Source organism: Meles meles, chromosome 2 (genome assembly GCF_922984935.1).
Source record: "Meles meles chromosome 2, mMelMel3.1 paternal haplotype, whole genome shotgun sequence".
In the NCBI taxonomy this organism is placed as follows: domain Eukaryota; kingdom Metazoa; phylum Chordata; class Mammalia; order Carnivora; family Mustelidae; genus Meles; species Meles meles.
Genome location: NC_060067.1, coordinates 71,189,285 through 71,215,294, shown reverse-complemented (window position 1 = coordinate 71,215,294; position 26,010 = coordinate 71,189,285). Strand labels below are relative to the sequence as shown.

At 36.4% G+C, this 26,010-nt stretch overlaps 1 protein-coding gene across 4 annotated transcripts in view; it reads right to left on the bottom strand.

The window, feature by feature from the left end:
• Window positions 1-26,010, bottom strand: part of INPP4B (inositol polyphosphate-4-phosphatase type II B) — a 563,252-nt gene that overhangs the window by 177,673 nt on the left and 359,569 nt on the right. For all 4 annotated transcript variants that reach the window (XM_045992576.1, XM_045992594.1, XM_045992567.1 and 1 more), the window contains exon 12: window positions 18,699-18,846. In XM_045992576.1, the coding sequence (XP_045848532.1) occupies window positions 18,699-18,846 (148 nt within the window). The remainder of the gene's footprint in view (window positions 1-18,698; window positions 18,847-26,010) is intronic.

The following is a 26,010-nucleotide window of genomic DNA, read 5'->3' as shown; positions in this document are numbered from 1 at the left end:
GTTATAGCAAGTGTTGTTTGGTAGGAATGATATTATGTGGGACACCGTATCATCAGACCAGGCATTGTGCAAGCTGTCAGATGTGGCTGATGGCAGTGGCGCTGTGAGCAGGAAAGACAAGCGCCTATTCAGACTTTGTTTCACCTTCTTAGGACAAATTGCTGTCCTCTCCAAGTTCAAAGGGATCCAACTTAATTGGCCTGCCACCAAATAGTTGATGGGTTTCCCCCAGGCATGGAATTCCCTAAGCATCCTCTGTCAGTTATAGATTAGTGGCTGGTTAAGCACCAGACAAAAAGTCTTCATGATATATGTATCATAAACAGAGTTCAAAAAAGCACAAGTATTTTTGTGCCTCTATGATAAAGGTCTTTTTGTGTACATGTCTGTATGTTTCATGTTACCGATTTCCCCTATTATTTGTCGTTGTGCCAACAGATGTTAGAGGTGGAGTGACCACACGTGTCACTTTCCACCCAATCTTGCACCGTGATTATTCCAAAATATCCTGTTAAACTAGCCAAGTTATGGGACACAAGAATTAATCGATCTTTTTTGATAAAGTTAAAAAAAAACCTACTACAAACTCACAGAATGTTGCAGTTGGAAGGAAGTTCAGACAATAATTTGAAACCTCTTGTTTCACAGATGGAAGCATCTAAATGAAATAGCTTGTTAGTCTAGGAGTCACCAGAATACCAAGTCTTTTAGACTATAATCCCCATGTGCACTCTTTCCTCACCCCATGAATTCCCCAGTGTAAAAACAAAGAAGCACGCACACACACAAACTAAACTAAAACACACCAAAAACAGAGTGCCTTGTTTCTGAAGATACTTAATGAACATAAGCTGAATGAGTGGGGTTTGGAGCGAGTGGAGCTATTGACTTCTAGGACTACATTTGTAAGATTTCATGTACTTTTAAAGTTAACTTTGAACAAAAGATAAGTCATAATTCAATACTTCTACTTCTGAACCTTTTAGATAGAATGGCACAGCTACTAGGTATGCCCTGCATGAAAACTGATATTCTCTAAAATATGTTCAAGTGCATACTGGTGTCCAGTATTATAAGACCCATAGAGAGAGCCCAGTCTCTGCATGCCGCCACATTTCTCTAGAGAGCAATCTTGGCATTGATGTTACGGTTAAATACACATCTTCACTAAGCCTTTGGTGTGCATGGTGAAAGAGATGAGCTGTGTAAATGCATTTTTAATCTACAGAAAAATATTTTTTAAAAATACTCCTTCCCTCTATAAAAATTCTCATTTATTTACAGTAACAACGGCTTCTGCTCTCAAAAGCTATCTCCTTCAGTTGCAACTTTACAACAATAAGAACAAAAATGTCTTTCTGGAAAATCCACTGTCCTCCTAACCACATACAGTCTTTTTTGGATTCATTACTTTACTCTCACTAGAGCTCTATCTTTAAAAGAAATCTTCTAGGAGACAGGCTAGGACTCTCTTTGAGTCCAAGAGGTAGACACAAAGATGTTGGAAAGAAAAGATTGAATATTCAAATATTAATAAGACTAAGCCTCTTACACATTAAACATTCTTTGGCACTTACTGCCATCCATTCCTTTTGCTTTGCTACCTATAAAAATAAAAGGTATATCAGATAAAATAAATCTCAAAGGAGGCAGGTGATTGCTAAGCCTTACTTGAGAAATATCTTTTTTTTTCTTTTTTGGAGAAATATCTTTATACTCTGGATTTTGGTATACCAATTGGAAAAGTATGATATTCTTGATACTTGATGAAATATTCATGCTGCTCTCTGGAAATAACCTTATAATGCACTTTTTGTCTACATGGCTTGTTTTGTCTTCCTTTGTTTAAATAGTTCAAAAATACATGCTTTTCCTCTTTAGCAAAATTGCACTTTCTGGAGGTCACTATGATCCTCTGAACCTTCCTTCCATAAAGGAACACACTACTAAGTACAGAATAACATGCTTGAAACACAAAGCTTTTGACTAGCATAAAGAGAGAAATGAGATTAAAAACAACTCTAAAAAGAATAAAGAGAAATAACTGAACACAAAATAAGTCCTAGGGAAACTGGAAGACAATAGCCAAACCTGCTTTAACATTTTTACATATAATACTTAATAAAGCATTTGCAAGAACATTAAATAGATGAATAGTTTTTCAACTTTGTTCCCTATACCCCCAGGGCTGTTGTGGCTAGGGGAACAGGGGAGGGTGTTAACAAAAGAGAAGTCAATTACATGAACGGGCATCAGGCCCTTTTCCTTACTCCAGCCAAACACCAACTCCAGTTAAAAATTTTTTTTTTATTAATACTGAAATTCCATGTGCAGTTCTGTATGAAAAAAAGTTTCTGCTGCTAAAAAGAAAGAAAGAAAGAAAATTGGATTTAAGATCACTAAAACAACATAGTTTAAAAAGGATAAAGTTTATCTTGTACTTAAAACACAGTTTTAAAGCCTACCGATGATGTATTCAAGGAGGAATTCCAACGGGAATATTTGCTCTGAGCCTCTGAGTATAGCAGACTTGTGTTATTCATTCATCTTTTTGTCCTACCACAGTCCTTAGTTTGGGTGAATTTTTCAAGATATGTTTGCTTTCAGATTTTTGTTTTTTTATTTGTTTTTTTATTTTCCTGAAATTTGAGAGAAAGTCAGGATATAATCTAACCTAAAGTAGAATGTTGACCTCTGCCCCAGTTAAAATGAATAAATGCAATAGATAAATGAGACACTGTTGAGTCCTCTAACCTTGTATGATCTAGGTCCATAAGTCTGGATTAGTCAAGTCTTCCTCAGGGATAGAGAAAGATTTGAAAGTGTATCTTCATATACCATTTCTTACTGAGATGATTAATTTATGTGTCAACTTGGCTGGAACACAAGGTATCCAAATATTCAGTTAAATGCTATGGTAAGTGTTTCTGGGTGAGATTAACATTTGAATTGGTATATTGAGTAAAGCCCTTGCCCTCACTTTAGGTGGGCCTCATCCAATCAGTTGAAGGTGAATAGAGCAAAATGCTGTCCCCTCCCTGAGTAAGAGAGAAGTCCTCTTGACAGACTGACTTTGAACTGGGACACTAGCTTTTTATTGCCTTTACAATCAAATTGAAACACTTTTCCTGGGCTTCAAAATCACTGGTCTTTGGACTAGTACTATATCATAGATTCTCCTATGTCTCCAGCTTGTGGACTTAACCATGAAGATGTTAGGACTTGTCAGCCACCACAATTATGTGAGCCAGTTCCTTAAAAAAAAATAATAATTTAATAATAAATCTCTGTCTCTGTTTCTCTCTCTCTCTCTCTACACACACACACACACACACACACACACGCACACACACAGTATTAGTTCTGTTTCTCTGAAGAACACTCACTAATACACTACCTACACAGGGATTCCAACACAAAAGCACAAAAGTATATGTTCCTCTCTGTTTGGTGCCAAAAGTTGGGGAAAGGGGATGGGATGGAAAAATCTAGAACACAGTTCAAGCTCTTTCATGGTTTTTTATCTCTCTCACCATATTTTATAGATGTTCTTGGCTAATCTTCAACAAAAGAGGAAAAAAGAATGAAACTGGACCAGTTTCTTACATGATACACAAAAATAAACTCAAAATGGATTAAGGACCTACATGTAAGACATGAAACCATGAAAATCCTAGAAGAGAGCATAGGCAATAATTTCTCTGACATTGGCCACAGCAACATCCTTCTAGATTTCCTCAAAAGAAAAATAACTACAGAGATGCTTAGCTCATTTAAGGGACATGCCCAAGAAATCTCTGAGGCCAAAGCACCACATGTGAACACCTAAGTTTATTAGAATTGTGAACCCAGAATAATACAACTTTAAAATCTGGGTGTGCAAATTCAAAAATTCCTGAAATTATGAAAAGTAATCATGGTAATGAAGAGTACCTGAGAATAATAATTAATTCATTTACAAGAATGCAGTAAGACCTAATAGCCTGATAAAAATTTATATATAATGGGCTATGGCTCAGTAAAAAAGGCATTAAAATGTTATTTGAAATTGTTATTATCTAAGTAAATAGAAACACTTCCCTACAATGGGCTGCACCATATCATTCTGTAGAATAAAAAGAGCTCTACAACTTCACCAGAACCTTCTAGTAGTTATCATACTGACACTACATGTGGGTGCTCACGGATGCAAAGTGTACTAGCCAAGCTGCTTTCATTCATTAGGCAAAATCAGACCTTAAATCAAACCCAAAAGAAATCACAGCAGATATTGCCCATCAGGAAAAAAAAAATAAATATTAAACAGTCAAACACCAGATGACATAAATGACTGGTGGGTGGCTTCAATTTCATAAAGTGGTTGGGAGACAACATAAAACTGAGCAAAGTTCAACTAGATGTCAAGTTTCACAATATTTTTCACAGTTATGTTCAACCAACAATTCAAGCCGTCTGTGGTTTAACCCATACAGGGATAAATATGGCATCCATAAATCATGGGCTTTTTAAAAAAAAGTGCATTTAATAAAAAAATGATGATGTGGTTAACACTGTAGTCTGTGAGTCACCCTTTCACTGAAAAATGACTGGCTAGTCTTAGTGGTCATTCCCTCTGATTTTCACTTGACATTAAACGAAGTGGCTGTTGTACACTAAGGAAGGTTCCAAGTTATACGCAAAGACTAAACATCAGAACACAGTAACTACAGGATGCAGTTGTAATCACAGAAGCAGTGTGTCTGATAAGCAGCCAGATTCCATCATTTCATTTTAGGTAACTGCATTGGAAAAAAAAAAAAAAATGAGGGATAATAAGCATGTCTTACTCCACCCCTAAAAGACTATTTGCTGTTCCTGATACAGGTGAGTATGTGTTTATTTACTTCTAAGTAACGTCGTATTTACACTCTGAAGTCTATTTTAAAGTTATCAAACATGGATGACTTTTTTTTTTTTAAGTGTCTTAAAGCTTGGTGTTCTGAGCTAATGCTTAAAGTGGTAGCACATGCGCGAGGTTTCTCTGAAATCCCCATTTATCAATTACACGCCTTTCCATCCTGAGGACCCATGAAAACCACTAACTGTACCTGAAAGTTCAACTGGCAAAGCAAGAAAATGCGTTGGCACTCTCAGCGCCTTCTTATTATTCCTGCCCATAATTTTAGAAATTGAAAACCTTTTCCCTTCCAATTTCCATCCCTGGACCTGGAGTGCAGACATCACTCAATTCAGTTTCACAAGTAGATGGCATTCAAGTGGCTGCAAAAAACGCTTGGCAGTAGGGTTCTTCGGTGGACACCATAAAGCTTTCCAGGTAATCACAAATCCTTCTGTATAGAACGTATCTTTTCTTATGTTCAAAGCAATCCTTGGAGATCATTGTTCCAGAGTCAGACTAAGCACAATTATAAATTCAGTTGAGCTGGCACTCACGAGCCACATAGCTATATCATCCTCCACAGTCCGCTATAGGACATTTCCATTATCATGGAAAGTTCTGTTGAACAACATTGCTCTAGACAAATGAGAAGACTGGAATGAGAAGTGATTTGTTCAATGCCAAACTGCTAGTAAATGGCAGAATCAAGACCTGTGTCCAGGTTCTATGACTATAAATCTTGTTCTCTTTTTTATTTTAATTCCCGGGGAGTATGGCTTCTTCCTGAAGAGGATGATTGAAGTTTCTCACCTGGGGGACTCATCTGAATGCAGCTTCCATCCAGCTCCACAGAGGGCTCATTCAAATATTTTGCTGTAGGTGTTCACTTACCAGCCAGGGCTGGCTGCCATAATTGCCAAGAATGTCAAAAGCAGGACAAAATTCTTATTTGTTTTCTATTCATTTGACAAACATTTATGCAGTGTTTATTATGCTTATTTATGCCAGGTGCTGTAATAAGAACTTTACAAATATCCATTCATTCAATATGCACAACAGCCTGTTGAAATAGGTATTATTATTATTATCCTCATTTTATTAATGAGAAAATTGAGACTTAGAGAAGACAAGTAGTTTCCCCAGCGTCGTCCAGATTGTGAGTAGCAGTACTGGGATTAAGCTCCGGAGCTACATCTTTGGTGTCCGTATTTTAAACTACTATGCTAGAAGGACTCTCCATTAGAAACATTATGCAATCTCATTCCCACTAGAAATAACTGTGCAGAATGTGTATCTAGATACTAACAACTTGGAAGAAAAGAACAAGAAATCTTTTATCTTTTACCTACAAGGGTAAAGTAGAAAGCTTGAGGTCACAGTTCTCATTCTCCACGTTAAATTCTAATGGATTAGGAAGAAAGGAGAGTTTTATATTGTAGCCCTTCTTTTTCAAATTACAGATGCCACTGTTGATTATTGTACATTCGTGCTGCCCAGTAAAACTCTCTGTGATGATGGAAATGTTCTATAGCTGTGCTCTTTAATGTGATCACTACTAGCCATATGTGATTTGAAAGTATTTGAAAGTCATCAAGTATTTGAAAGGTCACTAAGGTAGCTGAGGAATGGAATTTTAAATTTCATTTCATTTTTAACACATTTTAACTTGAGTTTAAATAGCCACATGGGGGGGGGCACCTGGGTGGCTCAGTGGGTTAAGCCTCTGCCTTCAGCTCAGGTCATGATCTCAGGGTCCTGGGATCGAGCCCCACATCAAGCTCTCTGCTCAGTGGGGAGCCTGCTTCCTCTCCTCTCTCTCTGCCTGCCTCTCTGCTTACTCGTGATCTCTCTCTGTCAAATAAATAAATCTTAACAAAAAACAAAACAAAACATCTAAATAGCCACATGGGGCACGTGTCTACTGCATCAGCACAGACCCAGATGGTTCAAGAAAGAAGTTATGAGGGCTTCTTCTTTTCTTCTGAACCTCATGAGCACCTACTATGCTCTGTATCAATGACATATACTGACGTGTTTGGTCATGAAGGCCACAATGCTTGAATCATCCTCAACACCTTACCTCCAGATATCATCCATCATGGAGTCCTATGGATTTCAGCTGCTTAAAAACTCGCAGATGTATGTGTATTTCTCCATTTCTCTCACTACCATCCTAGTCTAAGGCACCATTACTACCAGCCGAGGCGACTGTAATATCCCCTAAATCGTTTCATCCCTCCACATGCGCTTCCCTTTTGCTAAATACAATCATGTCATTCCTGCTAACGGTTTCAGTTGTTCTTAGGAAAAATATTACATTACTTACTATATGCTAGGTAGTATGCTAGATTCCAGAAACAGCATAAGAAGATTGACAAGTTCTTCCTTTTCTGTAACCCAGAAGGCCCTAATTCATCTGCAGCCTGACTCTCATCCCAAGATCACTGCCTCAGGTCCAAACACACCAGCTTTGTGGCTTAAGACATGCCAGTGCTGCTTTGCTGCCCACTGGGAATGTGTGGTACCGTATAGTGCACGTATCTATGAGATATGCTAGGTTAGTAAGCTAAAGGAGATTAAAATAAATTATAGACTCAGTTTTCTGTCTGAAGCTCTAGAGCCCTCAGCTAAGATCAACAAAAATAATAGCTTTCATATATGGAGTGGCTTCTGTGTACAGGATTCTTACACAGATGCTAAGAGTGTATTAAAGACCCATGTGTGTGCATACTGGGCATTTATTATCAATGCTTCCCTTTAAACCTTAAATCACCATGTGCATTCATTATTTAATCCCTTCTTTACAGTTGGGAAAACTGAAAATTAGAGTAGTTAGGTAAATTGTGCCATGTCACATAGCTATTAAGTGGAGTTTGGGGAAGCCAGCTTTCAAATCACAGCTGTACTTACACACACACACACACACACACACACACACACACACACATCCCAAAACAAAACCCTGAACTGTCCTGACTGCTCATATAATTACTACAGTAGCCCTGTAAGGTAAATGATAACTTTATTACCTATAACAATCTGGAAATCGAAAGATCAAGTAATTTTCTATAATCATAAGCTTGTACCGAGTGGCAGATACAGGTTTTTGAACTAAGGTCCATAATAATTCCAATTCTGTGTTTTTATCATTACAACACACTTTCCTCCACTCAATCCATTTTAAATCAAGAATCTTGGCGCAACAGGAAAAAAAAACCTCAAAAACTCTAAATGAGTTTTGCCATATTCATTCCTGTGCAGACATTGTAATATCCAAACACCAAAATAAAACACATATTTCTACCGCCAGCTTGACGATACTAAGCGCTCTACAGGACCTCTCATTAAGTGATCCCAAGAAACCATAATGATGAACGTAACAGCACACAGCATCTGCCCTCAGTACGGGGAGGCGGTAGGGCCGGTTGCACTTTCCATGATAAGTAACATACACATAGTATTCCAACTGAGTGTCAACACTGCATGAAGAAAAATGAACCGAAGAAGCAGCACTAATCAGGCATGAATCACCAGTGGTGTTCTCACATAATATTTTTTATTCCTCATCTTTGGATCTTTCGGACTTACGATTTTTCTCAGAGAAAGCAAGCAAGGGAGACAGAGAAAAAAAATAACGAAGAGAAACAGTGAAAGAGAACGCCATAAAACATCTATGAGATTCATTGTTTTGACGTCTGTTTGATATATGTGAGACTTAAACAGAATGGCTAGCTCCCTTTCACTTTTCCCTCTAATCAATGTTTCTTTAAGGTCAGTAAAGATTTTCAGTGTGTCTTTATTTCATTCAAGTAGGCAAATGTCGATAGACCTCTCAAAGACATGTGCTTCAGCCACGCCAGCATAAATAAGGCATCGAATGAGGCTGGAGAAGTAGGTAGACAGGGTCCTGTCTGCCTTATAGGCCATGTGAAGGAGAAGACTTATCTGTTGATAAATCTTGCAACAAAATATGTAGATTACATTTTAGAATGTTAGATCATGTCAAATGGACAGGCTGGGTCACTGTGTCGTACAATCCTACTATGTATCTTTTTGTATAGTGAAGATGTTTTTGAAAAAGAATTTACCTGGATATATTTTAGTTCTAGTTTATAGTTCCTAAGATATAATTTTAACACTTTTAAAAAGGCACTTCTGTAGTGTTATCAGTCTGAAATAAATGGGAGTTTTTTAATGAAATTTGTAATGTGTGTTAAGATAAGGTACCAGGTGAGAAATATCTTCAGCATCTCTTTCGAACTAGATATAATGCTTAGGAAACCAATTTAACGGCATATGATAATATTTAAGTAAGCATGTAGAACAAGTCTCCCAAACATTTATCTCTCTGCAGCAACTAGGCTTTCAGCCTGGGATCTCAAAATATACCAACAATCTTTTTCATATATAAGAATACATTACCTTCAAGAAATAGATTTGGGATATAGGTACATAGATACTTAGAGTTCTATAATATTTCTATACAACATAGAATATGGAACACTTGAAAATATAGTGTTGAAAAAACTGTTTGCCCCATTGATATAAAATACTTTATCACTACAAACTTAGTATATGTATAATATTTACAAACACAAATATACAAGACAAGGCATGTACATTCTCCCAAAGAAGGAGTGATAAAACTACATGTTCCAGGGATGCCTCAGTTGGTTAAGTGACTGCCTTCAGCTCAGGTCATGATCCCGGGGTCCCGGGATCAAGTCCCACACTGGGCTCCCTACTGAGCGGGGAGCCTGCTTCTCCCTCTTCTACTCTCCCTGCTCATGCTCTCTCTCTCTGTCAAATAAATAAATAAATGAATAAATAAAATATTTTTAAAAAAACAACTGTATGTTCCAACACTATCACATTTTTCTCTACCAAAGTATTTTTGGTACATATTTTTTATATTTTACTTACAAGATTTTTTCTCTACAGCATACACACAATATTTATGTTTTATATAAAACCCAAGAAAGTCTTAAAGTTAATTCTTATAAAATATTCTTTCTTTTCTTCTAAACTCCCAGCATACATGCCAGAAAGCTTCTTTCTTGCCCCACCCCTGGGATCAAAAGAGAAAAATATATGACATAAATCAAACTATTTGTTTTCCTGGAGAGTTTTACAGACCATGGAGTTCATTTTCACTGAATATTTCATTTATTTAAAAATTTTTGTACTGAGATAGGTTTTCAGATATTGTCTTAAAGTGTAGAAGGTGTCCTTTTTTGATAAAGCCAAACACAATATGGTCACAGAACCTCCCATCTAAACGTACACTTTGCACACCATGATTTAACACCATATTTGTAGCTGTCATGAAGCTTCAACTCTTACAAGTACCATCATTTTCTCTAGTAACTAACATATTTCAAAGTAGACTGAGCACAGCAAACCTTTGAAGTAGGACAAAATCCAAAGAAAACACTCAACATAAACAAAATATGTGGCAACACTAAAACAAGCTATAAAAATTTTATAGGTGGTAGTTTGGCAAGACCTACATAACTTGTCTGTGTGCAACCCAAGCTGAAAGACTATAAAACTTAAAGCATTATAAACACAGACAAAGACACACACACACACACACACACACACACACACACACTTTCTGTGTATTTAGGATCTCTGAGTTGTCTTTAACATGTCATTCTTCTGTCCTTTTCCATTATAACAACACCATAGTAAGCCAGTTGCCATTTCTCCCTATCCTTCAGGCATGCTAGATCAAGGAACTGGTTTACTTTATAATTACTAATCCCTTATGTGTAATTTAGTAAACTGCAGCAGAACTTCCCCTCTTCTCTTCTGAACACATTATTCTAGTATGGTTCTTAAAAGGTTAAATATCAGGGCTCAAGGAAACTCTTATTGGAAATCTGCATTTTACAATAATTTCAATCAGACTGTGTGAGTCTGTAATGTGAGCCTTGTATTTTAAGACGATAAAGTTACAGGCAGAAAAGCCATTAATAGACTGTTGCACCATCACAGGCAAGACATAATGGTTGTTGGGATTAGAGTAGGTGGAGTGAACATTAAAAAAATGAATAAAAAATTCATTACATTGTGCACCTGAAGTTAATATAATGTTATATATCAATTATACCTCAAAAAAAGAGAAAAATAAACAAAACAGAAATAAAAGCAGCATGTAGTCCATGCAAGAAGTCTGTTTCAAAAAAAGAAAGAAAATAAAAAGGACAAATAGAAGGAGTAGAACTGACAAGTCCACAAGAATTCTCTTTCAAAAAACCAAAAAAGTATATTAATCCTTATAATAAGCATACAAAAGCTACATGAAAAACTACAATGGTGTATTTGTATGTATAAAAGAAGATTTTAGCAGGCCATATTCTTGAATGTCAAGAGCAAATATTCCAAATATGTCAGATTCTTTTGAATTTTGTTGTTGTCACTGTTTAAGTTTCTTAATCATTTTAGTGATGACAATGGAGAGGCATGGAAACTGGTATTATAAGGAGGCAAGAAAGGAATGGAACACTGAAAAAGTGATATTGAAGAAATTATCTAAGTTTTCAGAAATGTGGCTAATTTGGCATTTCATTTTATAAATGTAATCAAATAAATTCCAGGTAACTAAAATTTGTAATGTAAAATAATTAAACAACAATGTTGAAAGGATTAATACTGAACTAAACTCAAAATAAAGCAAACTTTCTAAATATCTCAAAGGCCGCATGGAGCCCATGACATCTCAGTGGTTATCTGTCATCCCATCATAGAAACCACTATGCATCCAAGGGACACTACAAGGAATCAAGGATCGTTTGTCACTGTTGCCATGAGAACACAGTAAGCCCATTCTCACTTACCTATGTATTTTCTTGAGGTAGGGAAGGGGGGAAAACTTAAATTCTAAATGACTAGTAATTTTCCAAGACAAAACAAAACAGAATAATCATCAACAATTTTTTAGACCAAGCATGAGGGAGAACCAAATTTTGAATAGACTTCGCTGTTTGAAAGTAAACTATTTAAATTAAAAGAAATCAAGATATGGTTAACTGGCAAATCTATTCTTTTATTCATAAAGGTTTATGTATTTGCTTTCTATTGCTATGTAGCAAATCACTGTTCTAAATCCACCATCCAGAGATAATCATTGTTAATATGTTCATATATGTATAAGTAATGCTCTAGTATATATCTAGTCTACATTTCCTTCTAGTCTTTTTATATATACATACAAATTCAGATGCAATAATTTTCACTGATGAGTAGCCTACACTTTTATTTAACATTATTGTTGGGGTCCGTAATCAAAGGAGCGAGACTGATAACAAAACGAAGGTCAAGCAAAGCTTTATTTCGTGCCAAGCATTGAGAATCAAACCGACTGGTCGGCGACCTCTCGGCGACCTCTCTTACAAAGAGGTGACCCCTCCCAGCCTCACAGACTAACTTTTATAGAGGTGGTTGAGCCTGGCTATACACAGGTGGCCAATGAGATTGCAATATGCAGAGAAAACTGCACAGTCATGTTAGGTCAGCAACACACAGAGAAAACTTCACAATCATGCTAGGTCACACAGGGGTGGCCAATTGAATTTCAATTTACCCTAGTAGATATATGCACACCCCACTGATTGGATGTCTCCACCTGGCCTGACCCGCCCTTGTATCTGGGCTTTGCAAGTAAGTTCCTCTGGGAGGGGCAGGGTCAATCTAAGTTCACTGAATAAACACAAAATGGCTCCCTCTGGCTAATTAGGCCCTTACAATTACGTAGTAGAATCACAGATGTATAACGTATGCACTCAGATATACAAGGAAAACTAAGGGTGATACCAGGGGATAACAGCCATGGGGAACAAAATTTTGCTTCCCATAAGAAGGCTTACGAAGATGAGAATGATGCAAAAAATAAAGACACAATATCCTCTCTAGGTGGTAAATTTAGAGGAATTTTACTTTTTCTTTTTAGTATTTTCTTTATTTTTTTACTATACTATTTTCTGTAGTGTGCATATATTACTTTTTATTGAAAAATCCAATGTAATATAATATAATTTTCCCAGGAGAGATTTCCAAGCATGCAAAAGAAGCATTTTGCACTGTTGTGAATGTGAAGTGTTGAAAGACAACAGCACTATGTCACCCGTAGTCTTCATCAAACAAGGTAAGAGAGTTCATCTAAGTTCTGGGCTTTAGTGGGGAGGTTAAGGCAAGTAAAATACTTTCTGGGATCTGAGTAAGACTAGGGTTAAAAGAAGCTGAGAAAATAACATCACAGTAAAGCTCTGTCCAGGCTGGAGATCCCACCCACCCAAGAGAAATGATGTAAGTTCTTTTGTGAGAAAAACCCACTCATATTTTTAATTTATTACATTATGATATGTCATATAAATTTTATAATATAATTTAATTTTTATCCATCAACTTATAGTATATTATAATTTTTAATGAAATGATTTTCTCATTGGGTGGAATAGATCTTCAAGTAAATTTTTTAAGGAAGTTTTGTGAATGGCATTTTTTGAACTCCTAAATATTAATGTCATTTCCATCACCCTCACTCATAAAATATTCATAACCTGGCCCTATACAATAAAGTAGGCCACTGGCTTTTCCTCTCAAAAATCAGTAGATGTTGGGCGCCTGGGTGGCTCAGTGGGTTAAAGCCTCTGCCTTCAGCTCAGGTCATGATCCCAGGGTTCTGGGATCGAGCCCCGCATCAGGCTCTCTGCTTAGCAGGGAGCCTGCTTCCTCCTCTCTCTCTGCCTGCCTCTCTGCCTAGTTGTGATTTCTCTCTGTCAAATAAATAAAATATTAAAAAAAAAAATCAGTAGATGTTATTCTATGGGCTTCTGCAGGGAAATGTAAGGTTACCCTGATTTTACCATGTCAAAGAAAAAAAAACAAAACAAAACACCAAAGCTGCCTAAGTTTTTACTGTTTTCTTTCAAGCTTTTGCATGAGTTTTTCTTCCCCAAGAACACTTGAAATCATTAAGTAGTACCCAGCTCTGTGCCTTGTATATCTAACATCTTCTCTTTCATCATTCGGAACATTTTTCACCCTCATTCAGCATTTGAGATAAGCTTACCACGTTTGCCTTCCACATTATGGATACAATTTCTCAGTGTCAGCTCTGTTCTTTTCTCCTGGCTCTGTGGACTTAATTTGGTTGCTTCATTTTAAAATTTCATTATTCCCTCCATTTTCCCCCTCTATTTTACAGCATTTTCCCTAAAGCATGATAATTATTTTCCATGGAGTTCTGATTTTGTTTCATAATAACCATACCTTCTTACACTCTACTGAGATGGCAAGTCAGTTTTTCCTTTTTTTCCCCCCTATCTTTCCAATTTTCCTTTTGAGTCTTCAGCATGAATTTTTTTCCCTCTCCTCTTCTTTACAAAATGTGAAAGAGAAATGTTTGATTTTTAAAAACTAATTATAAAAGATTTACCTAGAAAAGGTGATGGAGAGAGCAGAGGATATATGGAATATGCTGCTCTTCACAGTGCCTGGCCAACTTTCAGACCTACCAGATTTTTTTTTTTTTTTAAGATTTTACTTATTTATTTGACAGAGAGAGAGAGAGAGAAAGAGCGCACAAGTAGGCAGAGCAGCAGGCAGAAGGAGAGGGAGAAGCAGGCTCCCTGCTGAGCAGGAGACCAATGTGGGATTCTGTCCTGGGACCCTGGGATCATGACCTGGGCCTAAAGCAGACGCTTAACCAACTGAGCTACCCAGGCACCCTGAGACCTATCGGATTTTTATATACTTTGGTTTTAAAGACTGAAATGGACTTTTTCTCCTCTGAACAATTCCCAGAGCATCATGATTATGAAGGAATTCAATAAACTTCTCAAAAGCAAGGTGTTATACTAAGTATTTTGTAAGTAGACCCTTCCCGCTTCCCTTCCCAACACATAATTCTAGTACAGTTCTCAGAAGTTAAATAAGAGACGTAAACAGAAAAGGGGTCAAAAAGGCAGATGGTATATGGAATGGCTGCTTTCTCCTTATTCCCTACTCAGTATTTCCCCCTGAGATTTACTGTCAGTGAAGGGCTAGACAGAGAGATATTAGTAGGAATGGAGAGGAGATAGGGGTTAAAGATAGCACTGTGGAGGACTAGAAAGTACTAGACATGCAGAAGGTCAGCTGCTCAGCCTTTAAGGAAGTTTCTAAACTGATAACAGAAGCAGATGGATGATGGGCACCTGGGTGGCTCAGTCAGTTAAGTGTTTGACTCTTGATTTCAGGTCCAGTCATGATCTTGTGGTCGTGAGATCGAGCCCCATATCGGGTTCCAGGATCAGCAGGGAGTCTGCTTGGGATTCTCTCTCTCTCTCTCTCCCTCTGCCCCTACCCCCACTCTCTCTCAAATAAATAAGTAAATAAAACTTAAAACAAAACAAACAAACAAAACAGACAGACTGGGGCAACATTAGGAGTCTTTCTCTTCATCCTCTTTCTCACGAGCTTGCTGTATTATTAGATGAAATAGCATTAGTGGTCTGTCAACTAAGATTTTCAACCCTGGGCGCCTGGGTGGCTCAGTTGGTTAAGCGTCTGCCTTTAGCTCAGATCATGATCCCAAATGGGGCTCCCTGCTCAGCAGGGTGTCTGCTTCTCCCTCTCCTTCTGCCTCCTTCCTGTTCGTGCTCTCTCTCACTATCTCTCTCTCTCAAATAAATAAATAAAATCTTTTTTAAGAAAGATTTATTATTTTTCATTTTAATAATGTGGTAGTATGTTAATAGATTTCCATATCTTGTGAATGGACACCATTTTCCATTTTTTGTGTCTTTATGGGTTATTTTTAAAATTTTAGTTCCAGAATAGTTAACATATGGTTTTATATTTTATATTCATTTCAGGTGCACAATACAATGATTAAACAATTCCATACTTTACTCCATGCTCATCACAATAATTGTACTACTAATTCCCTTCACCTATTTTACCCATCTCCACACCTACCTTCCCTCTTGTAACCATCTGCTTGTTTTCTATAGTTAAGGGTTTGTTTTTGGTTTCTCTCTTTTTTTTTCTCTGTTCATTTGTTTTGTTTCTTAAACTCCGCATATGAGTGAAATCATGTGGTACTTGTATTCCTCTAACTGGCTTATTTCACTTAGCATTATATTCCCTAGATCCATCCACTTGTAGTAAATGGCAAGATTTCATTCTTTTTTTATGGCTAACTCTATGGTATATATATACCACATATGCTTTAACCATTCACCTATTGATGGATACTTGGTTGCTTCCATAATTTGGTTATTATAAATAATGTGTCAGTAAACAAAGGGGTGCATGTATTCCTCTGAATTAGTGTTTTTGTATTCTTTTGGTAAATATCCAGTAACAAGATTAGTCGAATAATGGGGATCCCAGAAGAAGAGAGAAAAAAGGGATAGAAAAATTATTTAAAGAAATAATAGCTGAAAATTTCCTAAATTTGGGGAAGGAAACAGAAATTTAGTCCCAGGAAGCACAGAAATTCCCCAGCAAGATCAATCCAAGAAGGTCTATGCCAAGACACACAGTAATTAAAATAGCAAAAGTAGTTATAAATAGAGAATTCTAAAACCATCAAGAGAAAAGAAAACAGTTACATACAAGGGAAACCCATAAGGCTATAATTGGATTTTCAACAGGAACTTTGCAGGCCAGGAGAGTCTGACATGATATAGATATTTTAGTGAGAATTTAGGACTGGCTAACTTAGATTGAATTATCAGGAGTCATGTTTAGGGCAAGGTCTATCTCTAACTGCTTAAATCCACCACATCTAACTTCTCTTCTATGGTTCTCAGCTGAAATAAAGGCACTGCCTATGACCTTATGCTTTTCTTTTTTTTTTTTTTTTTAAAGATTTTATTTATTCATTTGACGGAGAGAGAGATCACAAGTAGGCAGAGAGGCAGGCAGAGAGAGAGGAGGAAGCAGGTTCACTGCGGAGCAGAGAGCCCGATGCGGGGCTCGATCCCAGGACCCTGAGATCATGACCTGAGCCCAAGGCAGCGGCTTAATCCACTGAGCCACCCAGGCGCCCTGACCTTATGCTTTTCTAAGGAGTCCTTCCTTATTGTACAACACCTGTGAGGAAGAGTTATCTTTCCCAGACCTTCCATGTGAAATGTAATCTTTACATGACACTAGTAGGAATGGTTCTTAGTGTCCCATAATCACGAATATAACAACGCTGAAGTTGATACTTCTTTTATGACTTCAAAGATACAAACTCCCTAAGTTTGCTTATCCTTCCTGGGAATTTGTTTTGCCCATTACATATGTTTAGTACTAGCTCTGGGAAAGGATAATACTGAATTATTTGGCTTATATTAATTCATCCTTATAGCCAGCTCTTATAGGTAGTCTGTTCAGGTTCCTGAACATGCTATGGCTTCTCTTGTCCTGAGACAATAACTTTCCTCTGGTTTTTGTGGCCTGATTATTCTCAATCTGCTACTCTCAAATATCTATCTTCTGTCTCTCTTTTAATCTTTATTTTCCTAAATCCAGGTTGTTTCTTGCAACCCAGTTTCCTGCCTGATTTTCTCTAAAATCTAGGCTCTGCTTTTTCTTTTATTTTTCTTTCTCTTACTCCTCAATCAGAAATATAGTATTTGTGCAGTCATTGCTACCTAAAATATACTGTCAATACTGCCAAATTTGACCTGCCTTGTCCATTGTTTGTTCACTAGTTTAGATCAATACAGCATGCTTGGGGACTATAGAGTCTACCCAAACGGTGCACTACTATTAGGTAACTGGTGTATTAAGGTGGACGTAGGCCAGAGATCCCAATTTTAGACATTTCACACTTTGCTATGTATTTCAGCAATTACAAACGTTACAAAAATATTTGCCAATTTTCTGAAATTTATGGCCTTAACAGTATTTAATGTAATGTAGTATTCAGCATTTTAAAGTCACTAGAGGTTTATAAGGCAGAAAAAATAAATTATTTGAGTTGTCATGGCTCAGAGATATTCTTATTGACAATCAGTTCCCAGATCTTTCTGTTTTATTATGGCAACATATTTAAGTTTGCTATATGACAACACTGTCCATTCATAGAGCATACATTATCAGTCATCTAAGGGGGTGCCTGGATAGCACAGTCAGTTAAGCAGCTGATCCTTGATTTCAGCTCAGTCATGATTTCAGTATCATGAGACTGAACCCTGCATTTGGCTCCATGCCCAGCATGCTTAAGATTCTCTCTCCCCCTACCTGTCCCCTACTCTCTCTCTCTTTTAAAAACAATAAATAAAGAGGTTTTTGGACCAAAAACATCTAAAAGTCTTGTTACAGATGAGTAGTACCAAGAAGAGTCAAGTAGGAATTTCTTGCAGAAACAGTAATCGTAAGCAGATGAGATAAAGATAAAAGGATTATTAGCAAGGTCAAAACTCACATGATTAGCTAGATACCAATTATGCAATAGAAATATAATGCAAGCCATAATGAGAGTCATATATATAATTTTAAACTTTCTAGTAGTCATATTTTTAAAGTTAAAAAAAGCAGGTGAGATTAATAACATATTTTACTTAACCCTAATATACTCTAAATTTTAATATATCATCATAAAGTCAGTCTTCTACTGTTTGTGGGATAAGAATTCAAAATCTGTATTTTATCCTTAAAGAACATGTCAAATTGGATTAGTAGCATTTCAAATGATTAACAGACAGACATGGTTAGTGGCCATCAACACTGGACAGTTGCAAGTCTAGATTTTTACGTTATGATCATACTTTAAGAAAAAATGCTTTCTAGAAAAAAAGAACGTGAGAGACAATCATAAATTATTTTCTCTTACCTACACAAATCTTCTTTTATGTGAAGAGAAATCAATTCCTTAGGAATATGAAAAGAAAGTATGCTCTCTGACATCTGCTCCCGGATTCGCATCCACTTATTGTCAGATGTGGGAAATCTATATAATTTACACACCGGGTTCTTTAGCACTGAGAGGGAAGAAAAACACAACAGGTTAATAGTTAAATTATAAATATATGCCCATTAGAGAAAGATCAATTAACAAAATCCTTAATCAGTGTATCATTGTAATTGTTAATTTAATCAAGAATTTGTTTTTATCATAATGGAATAGTGTATTTGAATTTCTAAGAATTTTCAGTAGCTTCTGGGACAAGTAGTCTTTATTAAATTAAAAAGTGATACATCAGGTTCCAATTCATAAATGTGGCTATTGTGTCTTGCTAGTTTGCCACCTATTAATTTCTTTCTCTTCTAAAGATTTTGTTAAAGCATATGTATTTATAAATATACATAAAATATATATAAACATATAATACATAGAAAAATAATATTTCTTAATTTCTTCTGATAATTGTTAGTCAACTCTGCTCACTTAGACAGTAGGTGAGAACTGACATGTTATTTCAGAGGTTTCAAATGGCCCCACTACTAAAATTGCTTTGTTTCTTAAATGCTAGAAAGGTTTATTCGTTGTCTTAAGAGCTATTACAGTTCAAATATTATGCATACTTTAGTGCCAATGAGTCAATAATATACTTTCCTAATACCACATATTACCAGAAGCAAGACAATAAGGTTGTGAACAAGCTGTATTTGTGGATGGCAAGTGTTTAGGACCATGCCATTAATGATTTTAAGATTCAGGGAAAAAGCGGAGGGCCAGATATTAAAATAATATTTGATACATTTTCATGAGGCGTTCTGCCACACTCTCCAGCCACGTATTTTAGGTCAGAAATTTATTTCCTCTGTTGTTGAGCAATGATTGCCTTTGTTATACTCATGCACCAAAGCTTAGTGGGTAAGAAAATATCAGTCAATTGCCAGTAAAGCAGCTATAATTATTTAACTCCAGTTTACCAAAAAAGCTGATTTAAAACAAAATTTGATATTAAAATGAAGCATGGGTTATATGGGCCAGGTCACCTCAACGTATAGGGTAAAATTCCTTTCAAAAATTTAATGTCCTATAAGACCGTATCTCATTCACTACTTAGGTAAATATACAATAGCTTTTGGAACATTAAAATGAGGATCGCTTCATCCATTCCTCTGCAATCATCCATTCTCAGAAGTATTGTGTAGACATTATCATTATCAGAATTGATGCTATATCAGAAATGTTGATTTCCAACATCCCATTCTTCAACAACCAGGCGCAAAGTTTCCAGTATACCTACCTATCCACTGCTAAGAATTAGCCAGTGTTTACTTTTCAAAAGCACCAATAGAAGCCAGAAGACAATAGAATATGTTCAGCATGTTGAGGTAAAATGTTTAAAATCTAGAGTTGTATGTACACTTAAAAAAAAATAGAAATAGAACCTAGAGCTATATATCCAAAGTGATTATATTTTAACATAAATATTATCTCTAAATTTTATCAATTATATTATTATCACAGATTCATAGATAATTATATTTATTTCCCTTCTTTTTTATTGAGGTGATTGACATAGAACATTACATTAGTTTCAGGTGTACAATGTAACGATTCAATATTTGTATGCTGTCACCAAATAATCACCACAATGTCTAGTTAACATCTGTCACCATCATAGTTATAAATTTTTTTTCTTGTGATGAGAACTTTTAAGGTGTGCTCTCTTACTAACTTTCAAACAGAGTATTATTAACTATAGCCATCGTGTTGTATATTATATCCCTAAGACTTACATAACTGGAAATATGAACCTTCTGATGCCCTTCCCTCGTTTCAACCACTGTCACCACCTACCTCTGGCACTCCCAATCTGTTCTCTGTGTCTATGAGCTTGGTTTTTGTTTTGATTGATTGACTGATTTGATGCTACATATAAGAGAGCTCATATGATATTTGTCTTTCTGTGTCTGACTGATCTCCCTTAGCATAATTCCTTTAAGGTTCATTCATATTGTCGCATACGGTAAGATTTCATTCTTTTTTATAGCTGAGTTATATTCCATTACGTATAGTACACATTTTTTTTAAAGATTTATTTATTTATTCATTTATTCATTTGACAGAGATCACAAGTAGGCAGAGAGGCAGGCGGTGGTGGGGGGGCAGGCTCCCTGCTGAGCAGGCAGCCCCATGCAGGGCTCGATCCCAGGACCCTGAGATCATGACCTGAGTTAAAGGTAGAGGCTTTAAGCCACTGAGCCACTCAGGTGCCCCAACACATTTCTGTATCCATTCTTCCATCAGTGGACACTTGGCTATTATAAATAATGCTGCTATGAACCTGGGGATGGCATGTATCTTTTCAAGTTAGTGTTTTCATTTCATTTCCTTTGGATATAGTCCTAGAAGTGGAATTGCTGGATCACATAGAAATCCCATTTTTGATTTTTTGAGGAACCTCCAGACTGTTTTCCATAGTGCCTACACCAATATACATTCCTACTAACAGTGCAAAAGGGGTCCCTTTTCTCTACACATCCTCTCTAACACTAGTTACTTCTTATCTTTTTGAATAATAGCCATTGTAATAGGTGTGAGGTGACCATTCATTGTGGTTTTGATTTGCATTTCCTTGATGATTAGTTATATTGAGCATCTTTTTACGTACCTGTTGGAGATCTGTATGTCTTCCTTGGAAAAATGTTTATTCAGGTCCTCTGCCCATTTTAAAATCTGATTGACTTTTTTGCTATTGAGTTTTATGATTTCTTTATATATTTTGGATATTAGGCCTCATCAGATATATTTTCTTACATCTGTATTATAAGCCAGCCAATAAAAGAAACTATGATACCTTATTAATTTTTAAAGTTACAATGTTTCAAAGATGTAAGAATTTTACTACAATCTCTACTGTTCTATCTCTAGAGTTTGAGAAGAAAAAAATGCATGTATTGAATTTAACATACGGTCAGTCAGGTTAAACCATTGATGGGTGTCATGAGTTCTAATATAGCTAACATGATTAGGAATATAAACCCATTTCTTTATACTAAGACAAAAAAAATCTCTGAAATGTCCAAATTTTTTCTTAGTAACCTAAGTACATATTCAGTTACTTGGCTTATGTATACTCAGCTTATGTGCTGCTTTTAAACCTCTGTTTTTTTTTTCTTCAAGATTATATGGAATTTTTATAAGAATCCTTCATTTTTCTTGTCTTTTATAAAGCAATGATTATTTTTTAGAAAATCCGTATTTTGAATCAGATTACAAAATATAAAATTTTTCATTTTCTCAGTTATCCCAAAGCTAATCTTCCACTTTGGATCACATTGTTTTTAACTTAATGCTTTTTGGTGTGTTTAAATACAGATTTTCATTAAAATAGCTTATGCAGAAATCAAAGGCAGTTGGGTTAATGAGCTCCAGAACTCTCCTCTGACCACCTGGTACATATCATACAAGGACTCTGTGGGAATGCTGCTGTTTTTAAGGAAAACACTTGGGATGAATTAAAAAAAAAAATCAGGCAACTTGATCATCCAAAAGAAAATCCCAATTATGTTCCCCATCTAATTTTTATGTCATAGATTATGATCTTTTGAAACTCATAGGTCTCCAAACATTAGTACCGTTTCTAGAACTGCTGCTCTTCTCTTTGACCTCCTGTTGAGTTTGTAGGTGTTCGGAATGGTTTGATAACTATCTTGCTGAACTCCTGCGACCTGATGTCATCTCAGTCTGCTACTCCTCCACCATCTTGACTCCTCCTAATTCATTAGTACTAAATCAGGATTTCAATGTAGCTATAGTGGGATCCACCTTACAACCCAATTTAATCCAGCAGCATTCCTTATTAAACACCTACTATGCATAGAGTAAGAACACCTACTCTGTATCTTAAAATACCATATAATGGAATATGACTTAAAAATGAAAAAAAATATGGCTCAACTTTTTATTATCATGCAAATTTATTGCACTGGTTACAAAAAAGACCAGATAATATGCTCTTAACTCAAAATTCTTACAGTGTTGATAATGGGGAGATTTTATCATCTTCATGTAATAGTAAGGCATGGTATTCATGCACCAAATACTGAACAATGGATCATAAATGATGAATGCTTGTGTCAATTGTCAATCTTTTAAAGTTTCTTCCCTACAGAAGAGATACAATTCTAACAATTCTGCACACTCATTCTGGCTATGGGAATGAGTCCATCATTTTCAGCTCTGGCTCTTTATTGATGCCAAGTTTTTCTTTATATAGAAGATATATTTCTGACCATACAATAGGCCCGTCAACTCAGATTACTATCTAATTTCTATTATAAATTCTCTAAAGAGACCCCTGTGCCTATGCTTTTCATTTTTTTCACTGCTTTTGCCAAAACAATTGCTAAAAACATCGTGTGACAGATTCTGCCAAGAGAAAAGTAGTGGCGATATTTTGGACCACATCATGGTCTTGGGATAACTTAATAACAGTAAAGTTCTAAGCTGGTCCGAATATTGATACATTCCCCTTGAGGATAACTTCCTATGGTGAGCACAGTTACGGAAAATAAATGGCAGATCTCCCCTCCCCCCCCCCCCCCAAATTGCAGCACAACTCAAACGTCTATATTTTTCTCAGACGTTGTAGCGGGGCTTCTTTAACAAGGTAATATGCTCAGCAATTGCCAAAGCCAAGTTGTTCCAACAATGAATTATCAAAATAAAGATGCCAAAGAAATGTTCAACAATGCCAACACAAAGACAATTCATAAAGGAAAACAACAAAGCATGGCTGTTAAAAGCAAACTAGGGCAGAAAAGATAAACCAGAGACATACCACAGGGAGGATTTTTTTTCTTTCTTTTCCCTGTGCCTGTTTTAGGAATGTCAGTAGACAGAAAAGGAATTTTATAAATTTAGACTCAGGGACAAAAGGGTCATCAAAAAGCCAAATGCTTATTTTCTCTAGTTGTCCTTAATATATTTCTCGAGAGGAAGCTCATCTGTGACTATCTTCGTGAACTTTCTTGCATTCAGGAGGTGGTAGAAGTCACGTATTTAAATGGATTCTGACTTTATTGGCTTTAAGTCTTACAAAAATCATTAGTTTAATGTCCTACAGATTGTTGTAGAGAATTCATTCTGTAGCTTTTAACTATGCAGTTGTTTAATAGTTTAATTATTCTGCTGAATGTACATACATTGCCTGTTTTCCAAATGCTACATTATACTTACTAAAGATATGTCTGTGTAATCCAATTAGATACTGACATTCCCTCATTTGTACTTGGAAATATCTTAGATTTATAGACATCTGAAATGTAGGTTGTCTCTTTTTAAGGTTGTATAAGTACTGAAAAACCTAAATAGAAGTCACTAAAACACTATCCTAAGCATGGTTATGGAAAAGAGATGGCAAGAAGACATAAGAGGAACTCAGAAAACATAGCAAGGAGAGATATCTTTAAAAATAATAAAGATGGAGGGGCACCTGGGTGGCTCAGTAGGTTAAGCCTCTGCCTTTGCTTTGGGTCATGGTCTCAGGGTCCTGGGATCGAGCCCCGTAATGGGCTCTCTGCTTAGTGGGGAACCTGCTTCCAATTCTCTCTCTGCCTGCCTCTCTGCCTACTTGTGATCTCTCTCTCTCTGTCAAATAAATAAATAAAATCTTAAAAAAATATATAGATAGATAGATAGATAGATAGGTAGATGGGGGGCGCCTGGGTGGCTCAGTGGGTTAAAGCCTTTGCCTTTGGCTCAGGCCATGATCCCAGGGTCCGGGATCCAGCCCCGCATTGGGGGGGTCCCTGCTCAGCAGGGAGCCTGCTTGCTTCCTCCTCCTCTCTCTCTCTCTCTGTCTGCCTCTCTAACTATTTGTGATCTCTGCCTGTCAAATAAATAAATAAATAAAATCTTTATATATATATGGAAAAAAGGAGATAAAATCAATTGTTAAAAAAATGAACTCCTGAAAATGGTTTAGTTACTTTTCTCTAGGTTTGTTATAAAATTTAAATTATGTTATTGTTTGTCTTGTTTTTTAAAGAAGAAAAGGAAAGAATAGACTGGAAAATAGGATATAAGCTGTATTGGACAAAGTACTGCTTCCTCGTCTAGCCAAACCCATCAGTTCTTGGCCCTCCATCTTCAACTAAGGCCCAGAATAAGAAAAACTACTACAGATGTCAGAATAGGACATAAAGATAATATTTTGTGGGCATTTAGTCTCAAGTTGATGATAATTGGTGAGGTTAGTGTGTAGAATTTGGATTTTAGATTTTAGATGGTCAGGAAATGATTTCCAGTCACTCTTTCCAATTTAAATGATTTGCTCTGTTCATTCTAGTTCAGTAATTAAAGTAAAGGATACCACTAATAAAGGTAGAAGGTGGCTCATATTTCACACTGAGCAACCTGAAATGACCTATAATTCTCTGAACTCAAGTTGTTTCTCACCAGTTTCTTCTGTTCAAGGAATTCTCTGCATCTCAGAGGAACAACCCTCTTTGTTGGCTCTGAGTAAACTCAGCTGTGCTAGCACCTCCTCCAGGAAGCCTTCCTTGGCTTCTACCCCATCCCTCCCTATAGGTTTGTCTTCTTTGTCCTTCCCATCCCCATCTCTGTCATGGTTGTTACCAGTTACCAGCTACAACTGACTCCTTATTATTCCACGTCCCGCATTAGAGTGTGAAGTTTGGGAAGGCCAAGACTGTGCTGTTTTTCTTGTCCTCATTTTATCTCCTACACATAGCACAGTGCCCAGTAAATGTAACTATTCCACAGACATAAGCCTAACCCTTGGAGCTCGATGTTTCCCACCATTACCTTCACCAAAAAGAGAACAGTGAGAGCACCAACAACTGTGTGAGTTGAGAGAGGAAAATGCAAAAGTAGGGAACAAAATGGAAAACCTCACTTTAAGGAAGCACAGGCATCGGAGTGAAGGATGAAAAAAACTTGAGTAGAAAGCTCTCCTCACATTTGTCCACAAAATGATAGCTTTTTCACCATATCATCTTCTTGCCTTTATTTTTCTTCTAGCTTTACCTAAGATGGGCAGTGGAGGAGGTAGAGGACTTACTACAGGAAGACATCTGAAGCATTTAAAGGTGGCTAAGAGATGAATCCATTGATTACTAGATAATGACATTCACTCTTCCACTGAAGCTATTTAACATTCTAAATATATTCCATAATGAAATATAGACTCCATAATGAAAATGTATGGAAATTCCAAATGGGC